Here is a 17,814-nt window from a genome sequence, read left to right as displayed (position 1 = left end):
GCCCCCACCCTTCACAGAAGTGCTTCAAGAGGCCACAAAAAGAAACTAAACATTCGTCCGAATCGTTTTTGGTCCATTATATATATATTTATATATCTAATGTATGTATTTATAGGAATAATAGTTTAATCACGGCAGTTCTGTGACTAAGAAGGCAAAATAAATTTTGATCCTTCGTAAATAAACTCTGCCCGTATTTCGATATTTTAATAATAAAATTCTGATACATTTTGTATTAGGGGCCGCTGTCGGTTCACATTGTACAGAACCTTGAACAGCATCCTTCATAAAATACGCATGTATTATTTATAATTAAAGAAATGATACTGACGAGTTTCACAAAGCTTAAAGGAAAAATATTACCACCATCTAGTCAATAATACTATTATTATTTCTAATTATATTATATATATATATATTATGTTATATGTTATAGAGGTATGCAATATATTATTATTCATAATTATACATGTCATATCTATCTATAGAATTTAATAATACAATATATCATTAATATTATTATTAGTATTTTTACTATTATTATTTCTAATTCTAAATGTTATAAATGTATCCAATATTATAAATGTCATTTCTATCTATCTACCTATAATTTAATTATACAATATAGTATTAATATTATTATTAGTATTTTTACTATTATTATTTATAAATATAAACGTGATATATAATATAGACAATATATTATTATTATTATTATTATTATTTTATATATAGATATTAATATTATTATTAGTATTTTTACTATTATTATTTATAAATATAAACGTAATATATAATATAGACAATATATCATTATTTATTTTATATATATATATATATATAAATCATAAAACTATACAATATATATTTTTTATTATTATTATTTATTTTATTTATATATATATGTATAATATATATAAATCATAAAACTATACAATATATTTTTTTATTATTATTATTATTGAATAAATCACAGAAACAACCACTTGCCATAATGTTATATTTTGTGTCTAATAAGTTACACTCATCGTTTGGCACGCAGAGATTTTTGGTAGCTGCCCAGCTAACACGGCTAATCACGGCTTAACTCGCCCTCCGTTCCTCACGCTTGCTGATTTTATAAACCGGTGGCTGACGCGCTTTTTACAAACATTTAAAAAAAAAGAAGCATTTGTCGTGTTCATCGAGGCCATTTAATGCATGTCCCCTCTGACATGTTGGTTGACAGATCCAACCATTGAGGTGGTCAGTCCCATGAAGGACGTTGCCATCGATGAAGATGACACCGCAGAGTTCATCTGCCAGTACTCTAGGCCCGTGCACGCCACCTGGAAGAAAAACGATGTTGAGGTTCGGGCGGACGGAAAACGAGTCTTTATCGAGCAGGACTGGAATGTAGCCAAGTTGACAATTAAGCCGGCGGTGCCAGAAGACAGAGGCGTCTATGTGTGCGAAGCTGACGGCACTAGAGTTGTCGCTATGCTAGAAGTCGAAGGTGAGGTCTTCCTTCAAAACAGGAAGACTACCTCATAACCCCTACCTCTCTAATACGTCGTAAATACGCAATGTTTTCACCTAATAGTCATACTTGGGGAATCACGTGTGCGATTTTAAGGTAGATTGAGGGGGGGGGGTGTAGAAGGACATCCAAATGAAGCCAGAAATCAAACAGAAAAAGAACACAGATCACTAGCAATTTACAAACGTATCTTCCGCCTCAGTATGTAAGCGGCCATGTTTTGTTATAGGTATATCTGGGAAGTCTCCAGGTTTTGGCCGGAGACTCCAAGTGAAGCCCAGCTTCTCCGGTTCTCTGGTTCTTTGGGTCAAGGCAGTTAATCTACCCTCTTACCCCCATTCAAGTTTAAGGAATTTGGGGCTAGCCCTGCCCATGTAGATGACGAGCCTTCCCACATTTGTCAAAAGTCATGCCCCTCATGCCATGCAACCCCCAAAAATGGAGAGCCGGAGTCCGGAAGTTCCCAGATATGATCCAGATTAGCAGCAATAGCCTCTTCCCTTTGTATGAAGGACAAACGGAGGTCCTGCTGTCCTCGGCAGACAAGGTCTGTGGTTTTTGGGTGATGATTTCTTTCACTATAAAGAACCCCAACTCCGAAACGTAGCAGGACCTCCGGCTCTCCCAAATTCAGCAAGCAGAAGCTCAGAGGAGAGTGAAGCTGCTAAGATATATAGGCAAGAACTCTCAGAAACATACAAAGTAACACTTTGAAATATTAACCCTTTTAATATTAGTCATCACATTTGTTAACCAAATAGCTCAAATACAGGTCCTCCGTGACTTGTCATTATTTAAAGATACATTTAATGTAGTCACCTGCATTCAAGCAGGGATATCAACCATAACATGGGAGCAAAAGCATCAACTGGGAGTCTTATATATAATCACAGCGGGGTAGAATAGGAAGGAGTCGGCTCCAGACTGTGTGACCCTGACAATCTGCCCCCTTCACCCTGAGATTGGGGCAAAAACCCTGAGAGTTTAGATGGGGAGTTTAGATTGAGAGAGTTCAGAAAAACAATAATTTTTTGTATTAAAATATTATATATATCTGTACTTTAAATACTCACACATATAACAATTCAAATATATATATATAGTGATTAAATATATGTATACAACATTGCAAAATATTATTATAATTATTAGTAATAATTTCTCAGAGAGGTTATTAATCACACAGAATATTTGAATTTGTCTGACAATTTAAATAACATAATAATCTTTTATATGCATAAGTCACTAGTCATCAATTAAACAAAAAACATTAGTTTGTATGAATTATGCGTGTTATATGAATATTAACTGACGTGTGTTGGTTAAAAGCCAGTAACTCGGCTTTGCGCATGTGTTTTAAAACCCCCACTGATGACAGAAAGATCCAAACAGTCGCAAACCTGGTTATATGCATCGCTGTCCTTTCTTCCTAGCGTGATAGAGCTTGATGGCTTTTATAGAGAAAAGCAAATAACCTCTCATAAATTATTATTTCTTTGTGAAAATAAAAAATGTTGGCATTTTTCAGAATTTGATGCATAAAGTTGTGTTTTGTAAAGAGATTCACTAACTGGTATCACACGCATGCTGTGCCCTATAACGTGAATAATGCAGTACTGAAACAGTTAAAAAAGAAAAAAAATTAGTTTAAATCCAAAAGGCAGATTATAGCATAAATTGATGTTTAATTATAGTCTAAAAAATACATTTTAATTAAAGATTTCTCTGTTGCAAAAAAATATTTTATAGAGAAAAAACATCTCTAGTTCCAAATTTTTAAAACAGCACGTTCTCCCAGAACTTATTTCATAATCATTTGTCTACTTTCTGACAGTTTAATTTAAAAAAAAAAAATACAAAGTTTTTTTGTGTCTATGGCAATAGCCTATCGGTATCTGTTTTTGTGACACATGACAATTAAGCATTCCCTGAAAAGCGATGAATGATTGAAAATGTTACATGATTGCAAAATACGTTTAGGAAGGACTCGGGCGGTAAATAGAGCGGTATTTTTAAGCAGCCAATCAGCAGCAAGACATTTCGGATCATGGAGGAAGAAAGAAGATTTTTTATTTTAACAATATTAATAATAATTCCCCTTTAATGTTTCTTCTACATTCATTTAAAGACAATATTTATGCACTAGTTATATTTATGTGCTTTAAAAAATGCAAAATCTAGTATATACAGTTCCGAAAAAGTATATTATTAGTGATAAAATGGACCTTTTTGAAAACATACCTAAGGGAGTCCAGAATAAATTTCTTCAAATATATAAACCAGCAAGAACTGGAAAAACTATAAAATACGTAATTTAGCGTCTGTACTGATCAAACTATAATTTATACAAAGTATGTGTTTTATCTATGGTTTTTCCTTCGTACAGCATCCTTTAGTGTGTAAATCCATAATTTATTTAAAACTGCACAGTTGATCATTTTTTTTTAATTAATTGATGACTGTGACCCATTAATTTGCTTTCCCAAAAGAGAATTATTTTTTTTTTTTGTAAAAAACAGTGAAATCTAATGTTTCAGTCAATTAACAGATTTTTTATTTATCTTTTACGGATAATACTTAATATGTCCCAATCTATCTGTATCTCAGATGAAGAGAAAATCAGGAACCAACAATCCTTTTAATTAACGGAAAAAGCTTTTCGGGTGAAATAAAACTTTTCTAACATAATATTAGAATACGTACTATTTTTTTTAGATATTTAACTGGTAGCCAGTTTTGGATGTTCTGTGTTTTTTATGTTTCATTTATTTTAAATATTAGAGTCATTTTTTATTTTATTTTAAGCACTTTTACTAGCAGCTCTTTGAACGATCGTGTTTTGGTTCTACTTAGAGGGAACGGAATTTTGTCCTTAGTGCTCTCTTGTAATCACAAAATATTTATTGTTTTCCCGTTAAAATTCCTATTTTTGTCCACCAATAGCCAAGAATAAAATCCTACAAGGGCTGGAGAACATAGACGCAGTGGAAGGAGGTGAAGCTCTGTTTGAGTGTTACTTGGCCAAGCCGGAGAGTTGCGACTACAACTGGCTAGTTGACGATGAGCCGGTCAAGACGTCGGAGAATGTTGAGATGGTCTTCTTCGAGAACGGCCGTAGACATCTTCTCTTACTCAAGAACCTCACTTCTGAAGATAGCTGCAGGGTGACCTTCATAACAGGCGATGTGGTTTCCTCAGCTTTCCTGACTGTTCGAGGTAAGGGCCGACGGTTCCTCCTCTACTAACTACAAGCTTGACTAGGTTTGATCATAAGGTGAGGTTTTGTTCCATCCGATAGACATTAACGAGGTGAGATCTTGTTATTTACTCATTAAACGTATCGGATGCTCGCTATATTCTGCCCTTGTAAATGTCCTTGTGGATTCTTTCATGGGACAGCAAAGAGTGACTAACAGTGATTTGATTATGTGAAACGGGACCGGTTAAGAAAACGTCTCTACATTCTATATGTTTTCTGGTTTTCTCAAAACCAATGTACTAATACAACAGTATTCGTTTTGGGTTCCATTGGATTCAACCGCTATGTGATGCTTCACTTTTTGAGTGAGCTGGGTTCTGGTGATGGTTGGTACATAATGTCTCCTCCACAGCATGTAAATTTAAGAGTAGGCCAAATATCACCATGCGGCGGTAATAATATTGGAAGCTGAAGTTCAATGCAATTAGTATCCAGCGCTACAGTAATCTCACTTAATGTAAAGAAGGTTTACTTTACTGAGAGGGTGGCAGATAAGTAGAACAGTCTCTCAGTAGAAGTGGTAGAGGTTAATTCAGTGAGGGATATGGGAAAGGCATTTGGCTCCTGAATCTAACATCCAGTTGGTCAGTGACCAACGATGGATTAAGGCTTGAGTCTTCACAGCAGGACAAACGGGCAGACAAGATGGGCCGAATGGGGCAGATCTGCCGGCAACTTCTATGTTTCTGTGTCAGATTTGTTGATCCATTGGTATCGACGGTCTCATTGAACGCAGGGTGTACACATACAGACATTTCATGTAAATGTCTCGAGTATTATGATATATGTTTTGACTTCAGGGTGGCGCCTGGAAATTTCGAAGCCTCCAGCAGACACAGAAGTCGTTGCTGGCGACAAAGCAATGTTTAGCTGCATGTTAAGCGAAGCCGTACCAGTAAACGAGGTAGCCTGGTATTTTAACGGTGTAACCATCCAACAAGATGAGCACTGGGCAATGCAGGTGGAAGGAAACCTGTACAAACTGATTCTTACAGACGCTCAGCCGCACCATTCCGGAGAAGTTGCCTTTGCTTCAAGAGATGTAATAGTATCAGCCAAACTCTCTGTCCTTGGTAAGTAAATCCATGGCTGCCTTTAAAGAGAAGCTCAGCTTCAAAAGTAACTTTTCCTTCTTTTGAAGAAGTATTAGTTATTGGAATTTTCAAAAACAGTCTAAAAAACATTCATAACTCACATGTCCTCACCTGAAACAAACGTAGATTAGAAATCCGGCTACTGATATTCTCATAGTTAAGGATAGTTCAGTTTGTAATGATCTCAGTTTTTAAGGATCTCATGACCCAGACCATCTCCAAATAGATTCTCCTGTCCGATAGGGATGGTAGAGTTTAATCTAAGAAATGAATTGCAAGACCAAGGGCCGATTAAGACTTGAGACAAAACATACAGACTCGATGAGACAAGTGTTTCTTATCTGTTGTCCAATTCCAGAGTTCTAAGATGGAAGGGAGAAAACTCAGTGAAGCGTAAAATAGACCAGCTGCTTTTTTGGAAATTCCAAAGATTTTTCCAATTTATTTTTTTGCGTGTTTTTTTTTATTTTTTTATTTTTTTTATTATGAAAAGTCATTTTTAAAGTTTAGAGGATCTTTAACCAAAATAAATCAGCATAGGTCACAAAACATTGGACATTGGTTATGAGATTAATAAAAATAAACTTAAATCTACAAAACTATTGATGGTTAGTCTTCCTTCAACAAAATGTTAAACCTTAACTACCAGGGTTACCTCTAGAACTCCATAGATTCTTATCTTAAAGCAAGTTCAAAATTGGGAAGGCCAATAGTAGACCATTTATTTTGGTTACTTGGTGTTTTTTGGTGCTGTACTGTGTCTTATCCAGACTTTGTTGTGCCTTTAGCCCTCCCCGATCCCCCAGAAGAACCGGAGATTGTAAGTAAGACCCACCACTCGGTGACACTGTCCTGGTTCACTCCACTGAGTGACGGTGGCTCAACCATTGTAGGATACAATGTTGAAATGAAAACCCCTGATAGTGACTGGCAGCTGTGCAACCATGAAATGATTCAGAACATGGAATATGTGGTGGACAATTTGGCTCCTGGAGTGGCCTACAGATTCCGCATTTCCTCAGTAAATAAACTTGGAGTTGGTGAACCGGTTCATTTACCCCAGACGGTACAGCTAGGTGAGAACTTGCACCCCCAAGGCTGTCAAAAACCTGTGTAGCACAAATCGCTCGCATGGCTTACGTGGTGGGTCCAGACTGTGGCCGGATCGTCTGGAGAATTGCTATGGAGGCTGAAAGAGCATTCGGCTTACACTCGAGAGGTTCTTTGTGCTGCTTTAATACGGCCGTGGCCTATGTGTTACTCCGTGGCGCATTCTCCATGAGACCTCAATTGGTGGACGCAAAAACAGGGTTGTGAGCATTGTGTAGATTATTCCACTGCATGGCTTTAAGGCAGTATTTGCTTCCATTATTAATTGTCATAAATGGGTCTCCTGCTGTTTGTTTCCTTTGTAAACCTGAATTTCTGTCTCATGTGCCTCTAGACAGAGGGGTATTTTGTCTGCTTACTGCCCTGGGTCAAGCCCTGCCGCTACCCCCCATTTACTTCCGTGGCAGACGCCTTCTACGCTGAGCGCTGGCATATAATGTCATGGAGTCGGGTACATTCGCTGTGCCAACTAATGGACCTAGTCACCCAACGGCCAAAATATGCCACTGCCTCTAGAGATAATTCTCCAGTAGCCCAGGACCTCAGACAGTTCATGGTCTAGGAAAAAAAGGCAGCAGATTTTACAGAAATATTGTTGTAATTTTACTTTGTGTAAGTGGGACAAAGGCCAAAATGTGAACGGGGTGGAACAATTCCACAAAGATTATCCAGCGTGGGGGACAGGTATCTGCGTCACCAAGCTTACTGGTGGGCAGTTGTAGAACATAAAGGCTTTAATGGTCGTGGCCTGTGGATCAGTGGTAAGATAGGAGTGAGATTTGTGGCCTTAGGGCATGGCTGTCTGTCTGTCTGCTATGTCAGTCTGGTTGAGGATCAGTAATGGATCTCCATCATCCAATGCATGGTTTCACCGGCACTGGGAATACAGGGAGGAGAATCTAGAACGCATCTTTGTAGCCACCGGCATCGTGATGGAGCCGGAGTAAAATGGGCAACACTGTGCTCGGTCTGATACACGGGATAAAAGGCGGCCATTCCGTGATCCCCACAAACAGATGAGCAGACACTCGTTGTAGTCTATGTGTAGTGTTAATTCTAACATATATAATTGGTCTTTCAATTGTACTGAACTAGGAATTGTAGCCAATTGTGCATATGTGATATTTACACTTTTAGGACAAACAAGACCTCAAATTCTCAGTGTAATAATAATAATAATAATAATAATAATAATAATAAAAAAAATAATAATAATAAAAATATGTGAGTGGCAGCAGAGGGCAAAAGGTCGAATAAGAGGAACCTCTTTCTCCTCCCTTTTGAAGGCTTAATTGCACTTTAACCCCTTCACTATCCCATAGGGCAGGGAATATGGGACAGGATGCATAGAGGGGATCTATGACAAATCTTCTGTCCATTATTAAAATACCCCTAAAGACTGGACTTGCAAGTGAGTGTGAGTCAAGCTTTGAAATATCCGGGGGGAAGTGTAACTTGGCAATTGTGAATGCATTTGTTGGGCTTCATTCCAGCTTGTGTCAGTTTTCAGGTTGGTCAAGAGAACTCACCGTTTAGTGATTATCTCCCCATAACAGCTTGCATCTGGTCTGCTTTCTGGCTGTGTGTAAAATAAATGCTCTTAAAAAAACGCAAATCTAACATTTTCTCCCCCAAAACTGAAATTACCTATCCAGACATTCTGTGTATCACCTGGGCAAATCCAGGTCCCCATTTGGCACATTTGCCCCCAAATTGCCCTTTAATTCGCAACGGTTTCCTCCAGATGAAGATTGGGGATTTATTTTTGCAGGACGTTTAGGTTCCCGTTTCGGGTGGGTTTCTCGAGAATTATTTTACGAATCATAAACAATCTTTGCAATCTGGAGATGAATAATCAGTGGTCGTTCTTTTGACGCTTTGGCCAAAGGCTTGTTTGTTTCCCGAAATAAAAGTTGTTTTAAACCTATTGAAATCCACTATAATCATTTCAAGGAAATTTTCCAAGAGCCCAATAGTACTCGGGAATCGATAACAGAAAGCTGAAACGGGATTGGCCAACTATTCTCTTAGTTCTTAGTAATTTCCTACTCATTCCATAGAACTTTTGGAAAGTATTAACCGGTGGAACTTTCGTAGGGGGTTTGTCTTCCGTAAGCATGGATATCTCTGTTGGCTTAAGAAAAAAAACTGCATCATTAATCACAGTAGGAATTATTTCCCTATAAATAATTAAATCGATATATATATGTGATTATTTTTTTTTTAATTACTACAGAAAAACAGGTCGCCGTACGGCAGGAGCTCATAAACAAAACAGCCCGTGTCGGGGAAAGCGTTCGCCTCGAGTGTGAGTTGTCAAAGGAAAGCAATGACGTCACATGGATGAAAGAGAGAGCGCCGCTGCAACCAGGAGAGAAATACAGCTTTGTGTCCGAAGGGAAAAAGCAAGCGCTTGTTATCCAGAATCTGACGGCGGCTGACCAAGGCACGTACACGTGCCTGACCTCATCCGGTTCGCAAACAACCGCCAGTCTGTCCTTGGAAAGTAAGTTCAGTGCTCACATTTGGGGTAAAAATTGCTTGTTTTGGGAAGCAAAAATCTCAGCAGAATAACACAAGACTCTTAAGTCATAAAAAAAAATATGTTGTCTACAAATAAATATTAATAAACTGGAGAAAAGCAATAAGTGGGAAGTCACACGTGTTTCGCTACACACACTTAGTCCGAAATATCTTTTGTAATTGTGGGCGAATATTTGAATTGTTCTTGACGGTTTGTTTTGAAGACAGGTCACGGCGATCTAACTGAAAGTTTCCTCTGTCCCATTTTCAGAACAAATAATCCCAGAAGTAGTGACCGTACAAGAGATTCTTAATCTCGGCCAAGAGAAGACCGACCTCACGACCGAGAACGAAGATGGTACTCAACCGAGTCTTCCCCCTGAGGCTGCCCAAGAAGGCGATCTCCATTTATTATGGGAGGCTCTGGCCAAGAAGAGGCGAATGAGCCGAGAACCTACCTTGGATTCCATCTCCGAGGTTCCCGAAGAGAACGAGAAGCTCAGGTTGAAGCGGGAAGCTGATAAACGCTCGGAGATCTCGGGCGATATATCGGATGACCTGCACACAAGCGAGGCGGATTTCTCCATGACGAGTTCCGATGACGAATCGCGGGCAGGAACCCCGTCTCTGGTATCTTTTCTTAAAAAAGCAAGCAAATCAACCATCACGTATGGTACAAAAGTTCAACGAGTGTCAACCAGCAAATTCTTCAAGACATTTGAAGTATCGACAACGGAGACCAAGGAACAACCGCCACCCCAAAAGACAGAGGAGCCCGAGGCACTTGACATCTTGGACGATGACCCGGCTTTAGATAAAGCGGCCGTGAAAATCCAAGCCGCTTTCAAAGGCTACAAAGCCCGAAAGGTCATCAAGCAGCAGGAATGCCCGGCCTTTGCGGAGACATTTAAGGATTTTGAGGTTGAGCTAGGAGGAACGGTCCATCTCGAATGTGTCGCCATTAGCAAGACTGACATTATTGCTCGTTGGCTGAAAGATGGGAAAGAGCTTTCCGATGGCCGGCATTATCACATAGACAATTACACTGACGGGACGTGCTCGTTAATCATCACGGCCGTGGAGCTGCAGGACACCGGGGAATATACATGCGAAGTTTCGAATAAGTTTGGCTCCGTCAGCCACAGTGCTAAGTTGGTAATAACAGGTGGGGAGAAACAAAAGGTCATAGCGAAAAAAATAATATCTCATACCAGATCCGGTACAGACAGCGAAACCGAGAGCACCTCAGGAAGCGATTTGGATGATGCCTTCAGGAAAGCGGGAAGAAGACTTCACAGAATCTTCCAATCTAAGTCCTCCCTGGAACGGTCTGACGTGGAAGACGAGATATTTGTTAGCGCCGATGAGGGAGAACTGCCCCCAATAGACCACCAGACGTACCGCGAGGACGACAGATATATATACATCAGGTTTGAAGTCATGTTGGAAGCTACGGTAGCTGCCACGCGATTCAGGGAGATGTTCTCCGCCATGGGCATTCCAGTTAAGATAGATATTTTGGACCAAGGTCCGAAGAAGATCGAATTAAGAATAATGAAGGTAGAAAAGGGAACCACTGAGCAGCAAAGAATGGAAGCCAAGCACCAAATGACCATGTTAACATCAGACACCGGTAAGGATAAATGTCTCTGTTTTGTTCCATGTTCCAAATGGCTGAGAATTGTCAGCGACGCTGAAATTCTAGTACTTTGGAGCTATATAAGGCAGAGCTTATTTTTAGGATCATACTTAAGCCACTAGTCATGCGCGATGTTGCTGATTAGATAAAACATGCACTATATGACCAAAAGTATGTCCGTTCATGAAATTTCTGCCGTGTTAGATCGGCCTCAGTCTGCTGGATGCGGTTTTATTGTGAAGTGGAAGCATCTTAGAGTAACAACAACTCAGCCACACACACTCATGGATCGGAGCCGCTGAAGTGCGTTGTGCGCACAAAAGACATTTTAGTCGGTTTCTAACTTGGGACCACCGTTGGACGCCTTTTAGATGAATTGGGAAGATGGTTGTGAGCCAAACCTTCTCATCCAACATCAGCCCCTGACCGCACAAATGCTTTATTGATGAACGGGCAAAAATTCTGACAGAAACGCCCCAAAATCTTGTGGAAATCCTTCCCAGTAGAGTGGAGGCTGTTTCCTCCGTGAAGAGGGGTGGCCACTCCAGATTAATGTCCATGGTTTTGGAATAGGATGTCCAACAAGCTCATTTAGTTGTGATGGTCAGGTGTCCGCATACTTTTGGCTGTATGGTGTACACGTTGGCAAGGTGAAAGGTCTTAATCTCAGTTTTGTAGCGTAAAAACCTAAATTGAAGGATATGAATATTATATATAACCCTTCAGCATGTTATGTTACATTTAGGGCAGTCGAGATGTGGAATTAGCTTTCAAATTGTTTTGGCAGATTCATCACAAAATTTAGCATAATTCTCTACATTATGACATGTGACATCTATTTTTTCTCCCCAAAGCACCTATCTTTATTACCGAGCTTCAGAACCAAGAGGTTCAAGATGGCTACCCGGTCAGTTTTGATTGCGTTGTTATCGGAAAACCAATGCCAACGGTCCGCTGGTTTAAAGACGGGAAGGTCATTGAAGAGGACGACCATTATATGATCAACGAAGACCACGAAGGATGTCACCAGCTCATCATAACCGCCGTCATCCCAAAAGATATGGGGGTATATAGATGTCTGGCCGAAAATCGCATGGGGGTATCGTCCACCAAGGCCGAGCTCAGAGTTGACTGTAAGTCTTTTTGTTTCATTTGTGGAGTCTGGTGTGATATGGTCGTCATCTGTCCAAAGTCCTGTCACGTTTGCCCATTGTCTACCTGCATTTAAAGGGGTTTAATTCGCTGCTTCGCCCTAAGATATTTGTGATAAGAGCTTTACAGGGGGACCTGCGAGGCTGGAAACAATCTCTAACGCTAGAGACTCAGTCTGTAAACAATGCAGGAAGAGTCCAGCAAGTGGATTCCCATGGTAGGGGGTCATGGGAAATGGCAGAAGATTTGCATAAACGTATCTGTTATCAACTATCTATATCCATATCAAGCTGGAAAATTTTCCCTTTAATAATATACTTGCTAAGGATAAGCTGAAACATGGCTGTTACACTTTCCCCAGCAGCAAAACTGCCAGGGAGAAGTGTATAATCCCTGTGACTATCCTCTTAGTTTTGGCTATTTTCGCTACTTTTACATTTATTCTAGTTCTTCTTTATAACGGAGTACCCTCCAGCTGTAACTGTAAAGACATAAGCGAAGATTAACGTTTTAACCTGTAAAAATATGCGGCTGTGCTACACTTTACCACCACCAGTTGGCGCTATTGCAGACATTTAGGCTTTAGCTTTCTTATGCATTTAACACAATGTGATTTGTAAATAGTTTTTTTCTTAGCAGCTTCTAATAGTATTTGATTTTATTTCCTTGCATTTTCCACGTCAAAACAACATTAACAATGTCAGCATTGTATTTCTGAACCATTTCATGTTATTTTAAATGTGCTTTTCTTTCAAAAACAAGGATATTTTCTTAAGTGACCCCAAACTTTTGAATGACAGTGTTTATATATATATATATATATATATATATATATATATATATATATATATATATATATATATATATATATATATAAAATGCAAGATCTATACAAATAAAGCTCATCGTATGTATATGTAACATTTCGAAATTTATCTTATAGTAACCAGTTCAGATTACGATACGGCAGAAGCCACCGAGACATCGTCCTATTTCAGTGCCCAGGGTTATATGTCCAGGTAAACGCTCCGATAATGAACGACTAAATGAACACATACGGCAAATGTAACTGATATATTCATTGCTCAGAACTTGCTTTGGTAAATACTGATTTTACCCCCTGGTTGGTATTAAAGGGCCAGTTACAGAATACAGTATTGGGAAATAGAAAGCTAGATTGTCTTAATACGTTTTAAGACTAACACAGTATTTTGTTAAGGTATTTCTAGTAATATATTTAATTTATATTACTGTGGAGCTCACTGTGTTAGGGCCGTCGTCTTCTGATCTTATTTATGAGAGCTGAGGTCCCTTTGAAATCAATGGGAACGCTAGCAGCCAATCACATGCATGCTAGCATACTTGTGATTGGCATCTGCTACTCTCAATGGAAGTTCTACTGAGCATGTGCAAGCAGCATATTGCTGTATGCTTCCTGCTTTCAGTCGAGGAAGCTGGGGGCGGAGTTATGGAAGACGGAATATATACGCTGATTTGCATGCTGTAAAGTCCATACAATATGGATTTTAATATGGAAAATAGGGCTGGATGGCTGCTTTTAAATCTTTTATTGATATTTTAATACTTCATATAAATAATGATCGCATTGATACATTGGCATTCCAATTACTTTCATTAAAATTATTCATTATTAGAGGTAAGAAAATAGAATAAAATCTAAACCTGAAGATGGAAGAACACGATTTATTTTGGGGGATGTTTCCTCAAAATTTAGAAATTAATTCCGAAACAATAAAAAAACACAATAGGCTGAGAATTCAGTGGGCTTGGTAGGTTTTTTTTATGTGAAACTACAAAATTAAAATAAAATACATTCTAAATAAACGATTTCATGAATACAGATAACCGGGCAGACGCTTTTGTGTGTCGGCCACCCTTTTTCATTTGATTTTCTCGCCGTAGGGAACAAGAAGGGTTGGAATCGGCCACCGAAGAGGAACAGCTGCCCCAAATCCTGGAGGAACTACGGGACAGCCTTGTTGCCCCGGGAACCCCGATTGCCAAATTTGAAATTAAAGTAAAAGGTAAAGTGAAAACCGCTGGAGGTCCTGGTGCTCTGATGACCCCAACAGAAACCACTATAGAGAAACCATAGAGTTCCACTGCCTGTCTTAACAAGACGTTATACAACTTTATGATTTTGGGGGGAGGGGCGGGAATAAGGCTAACCCTTAAGGAAAAGCAAGACCCTCAGAAAGCGGCAGCACAGAAGAGGTTGTATCTGCTAAACTGTAACAGAAAAATGGGTCACTATAAGTCCGTAAGCTTAATGTAACATGGCCATTTATTTCGGGAGACCGATAACTACCCTGTTAGAACGCTGCTTTCAGTCCTAGTTGAGAGACACACAATCCTAGTTTGGCTATTGTAGGAATCTTTTTTTTAAAATTTTAGGATACCCCTGTCCCCGTGTGTACTGGTTCAGGGACGGGCAGCCCATTCATGCTTCTGACAGAATTCTCATCACCAATAAGAAGAAGATGCATTCTTTGGAAATTCTAAACGTTACCAAGGAGGACGCCGGGGAATATTCGACGTATATCAGTAACTCCTCGGGCTCGGCCTACTCGTCCGCCAGGCTTGTGGTCAAAGGTAAGGTTATAAAGAAATATTTCTATATGCCACCATTTAAACCCCATGGAATGCCACAAAAGTGATATCATGCACTTCATTCATTGATTCTCATTCCCTCGCAGTTCAAAATAATTATTAACAGTAGGATTCTGTTGAAGTCTTTACTGAGGGATCATGGGAAGTTCCCTGCTATGCTTTAATTGAAGTGAGAAATGGAAGATATAAATTTATATACCGTATTTGCTCGATTATAAGACGACCCCCCAAATCTGAATATTAAATTAGGAAAAAAAAGAAAGCCTGAATATAAGACGACCCTATAGGAAAAAAGTTTTACCAGTAAATGTTAATTCATGTAAACTATTTTTTTAATAAAAGCTATGATTGAGAAAAATATTTTGGTTTATTTCCTTCTATTTTCCAACCTGCCCCCCCAGTTATGCACATCTGCCCCAGAAATGCCTTATACCCGCTATATGTCACTGTGCCCCATGATATGCCTTTTGACCCCCTATGTGCCACTCTGCCTCCAGAAATGCCTTATACCCCTATATGCCACTCTGGCATTAAGGGGGTTAAAAGGCATATTATGGGGCAGAGTGGCATATAGGGAGGTATAAGGCATTTCAGGAGGCAGAGTGGCATATAGAGAGTTAAAAAGGCATTTCTGGAGGCAGAGTGGCATTAAGGGGGTTAAATAATTAAACTTTAAACTGTAAAGTGTTTTGCCATTTTTTTAAAGCTAATAGTCCAGTCAGTCATTTATTGAGACGGCAGAAGGCCTTTTTGTTAAAATCAATACCAATAAGCAATTATTTAAAGTCACAGGGCTCCAGTGCCAAAAACTGCCCCGGCTCCCCACCCCTGACTTCACCAAGCACAGTGCCACCTTTGCCCCCAAAACAACTTGTCAGTGCCAACTTTGTCCCCAAACAAATTCTCTGTGCCATTTTTTCTCTCCCTCTGTGCAAACCGATCCACCATGCAGAAAATGGATGTGATGTCACTTCCTGCATGCAGGTAGAGAGTGTGAGAGATCATCTGAACGGTGTTACCCGCAGCTGGCGGCTTTTAAAGGGACAACCGCAATAGAGTGGCCCGGTCGCAGTTGTGACCCCTGCGACTATGGTTGTTAAGCCCTAGCTTGATGGGTTTTTTAGTAGAGGCAGTTGGGGAAAGAGTTAAATATGAGTAGTCTCATCTAACTCCAATAACTGAGAACTGGAAGCTTCCATTTACATTCAGTAAAATGCAAAATGGACTCCAACGTGCATGGTTGGTCGCTAGTGCCCTAGTATGATAGTTTGATGTTGCAGACACCCGTCCTCCAGGCTTTTGACCAAGTTAAATATCATTCCAGGGTCTCCTCTCACAGGACCTCAAACATTAACTTGGATGTAATGGAATCGGCCGTTAAATGTCCTAATGTTGTTACTGTTTCTATTTTAAGGACCAGAGGAGCTGCAAAAGGACAAACCGACAGAAGCCGCGGGAGGTCAGACGCTCCGTTACTTTGCTGTGTCTTTGTGTGTGCGGACCGTGATGTCATATATATATATATATATATATATATACATATAAATACATATATGACATTTTTATGGTTAATCTGGGAAGTGGCGTACAGCGAGTTCCAGCTCTATGCTTATTGTTTAACATGACTCAAACGCCTTTCACAAAATCCCACATGGATATCATGTTATGTTGCCATAAATCCAGTTAATTATTGCTGCGCTGAAGGTTTGAATGGATCTTATGAGTCAGAAATGTCTTAAATGTGTTGTTGGGCCCTCATTTACTAAAATAGCTTTCAAAAAGTCACAGCGAGTACCTAAGATTCAATGTATGTGAATCATCATTAAACATTATATATACCTGCATTGCACCAACTTATTTATGTCGTAGACAAAACCCGATGAGATCTAACAATATATACATCTATATGTCTATCTCTCTATAGAATAAAGTAGAATGTATAGAATATTGTAGAATTTATATTGTATATATTAATGTAGAATGTATATGATAATGTAGAATGTATATAACATTATTTTTAAACAATGTATCCAAATGTATCTCTGTGCGTTTGAAAACAGAGAAGATCTTTCATTTACTGAGATGAAGAATTGTGTTGCTTTTGTAGACAAAGAAAAACCTATCCCACCTATGTTCCTGGAGAGATTCACAAATAAGAAAGTTCAGAAAGGTTCCAGCATCACGTTATCCGTGAAAGCTGAAGGTGAGAGACCAACATGCTTTACGTCACATATAGCGTCCCAACTGCTAATTTTTGGGTTATAATATAAGTCGTGTCTCCCAAAGTCGTTCTCTTCTGCTTGGACCAGGTCAGGTGGTTCCATCAGATCCAGCTCACCGTAATTTGTAACTTGTGTTGTCCATTCTGTAGACTCAACGTTGACTTAAGTCAATCTGTAGTTGGAAAGCTCTGCCCTTCATAACTCCGCTGCATTCATATAAAATATAGATATAAAACCCACCCATGTCGCTCTGTTGTCCAAATTAAATCTTTAATCAAGTAATTGATTTTCACCATTCGGAGTAATATATCACGTGGCATTATGTTTGTCTTTTGTTTGATTTCTTTGGAAGAAAAAACTCACCATTAGTTATTGCTCTTTAGGTATACCAGCGCCAACAATTACATGGCTGAAGGAAGAATCCCCAGAAGACGTCCTTTGGATCAAGCCGGAGACCCCTGGGTACAAACTGGCCAGCTCCAAAATGCACCACAGCCTCATCTTGTTGGACGTGGGCACGGAGTTCTCAGGAATTTACACTTGCATCGCGACCAACAAAGTCGGACAGTCCATCTGTAGCGCCTCCGTTGAAGTTGTAGAAGGTAAAAGCCAAGTGTGGGCATGGAGTTTTTCTTAATGACCCAGTCTATTAAGCCATGTAATGG

At 39.3% G+C, this 17,814-nt stretch overlaps 1 protein-coding gene across 1 annotated transcript in view; it reads left to right on the top strand.

Moving 5' to 3' along the window:
• The window catches only part of OBSCN (obscurin, cytoskeletal calmodulin and titin-interacting RhoGEF), a 118,228-nt gene that overhangs the window by 76,672 nt on the left and 23,742 nt on the right, over nucleotides 1-17,814 (top strand). Inside the window, exons 61-73 of the mRNA XM_053468302.1 lie at nucleotides 1,229-1,495; nucleotides 4,463-4,735; nucleotides 5,579-5,851; nucleotides 6,661-6,948; nucleotides 9,219-9,488; nucleotides 9,777-11,138; nucleotides 11,999-12,277; nucleotides 13,240-13,315; nucleotides 14,220-14,341; nucleotides 14,712-14,909; nucleotides 16,342-16,386; nucleotides 17,035-17,130; nucleotides 17,533-17,751. Of these exons, the coding sequence (XP_053324277.1) occupies nucleotides 1,229-1,495; nucleotides 4,463-4,735; nucleotides 5,579-5,851; nucleotides 6,661-6,948; nucleotides 9,219-9,488; nucleotides 9,777-11,138; nucleotides 11,999-12,277; nucleotides 13,240-13,315; nucleotides 14,220-14,341; nucleotides 14,712-14,909; nucleotides 16,342-16,386; nucleotides 17,035-17,130; nucleotides 17,533-17,751 (3,768 nt within the window). The remainder of the gene's footprint in view (nucleotides 1-1,228; nucleotides 1,496-4,462; nucleotides 4,736-5,578; nucleotides 5,852-6,660; nucleotides 6,949-9,218; nucleotides 9,489-9,776; nucleotides 11,139-11,998; nucleotides 12,278-13,239; nucleotides 13,316-14,219; nucleotides 14,342-14,711; nucleotides 14,910-16,341; nucleotides 16,387-17,034; nucleotides 17,131-17,532; nucleotides 17,752-17,814) is intronic.

Source organism: Spea bombifrons, chromosome 5 (assembly GCF_027358695.1).
Source record: "Spea bombifrons isolate aSpeBom1 chromosome 5, aSpeBom1.2.pri, whole genome shotgun sequence".
Lineage (NCBI taxonomy): Eukaryota > Metazoa > Chordata > Amphibia > Anura > Pelobatidae > Spea > Spea bombifrons.
The sequence above is the reverse complement of the archived record's forward strand: the minus strand, read 5'-3'. Positions and strand labels throughout refer to the sequence as shown.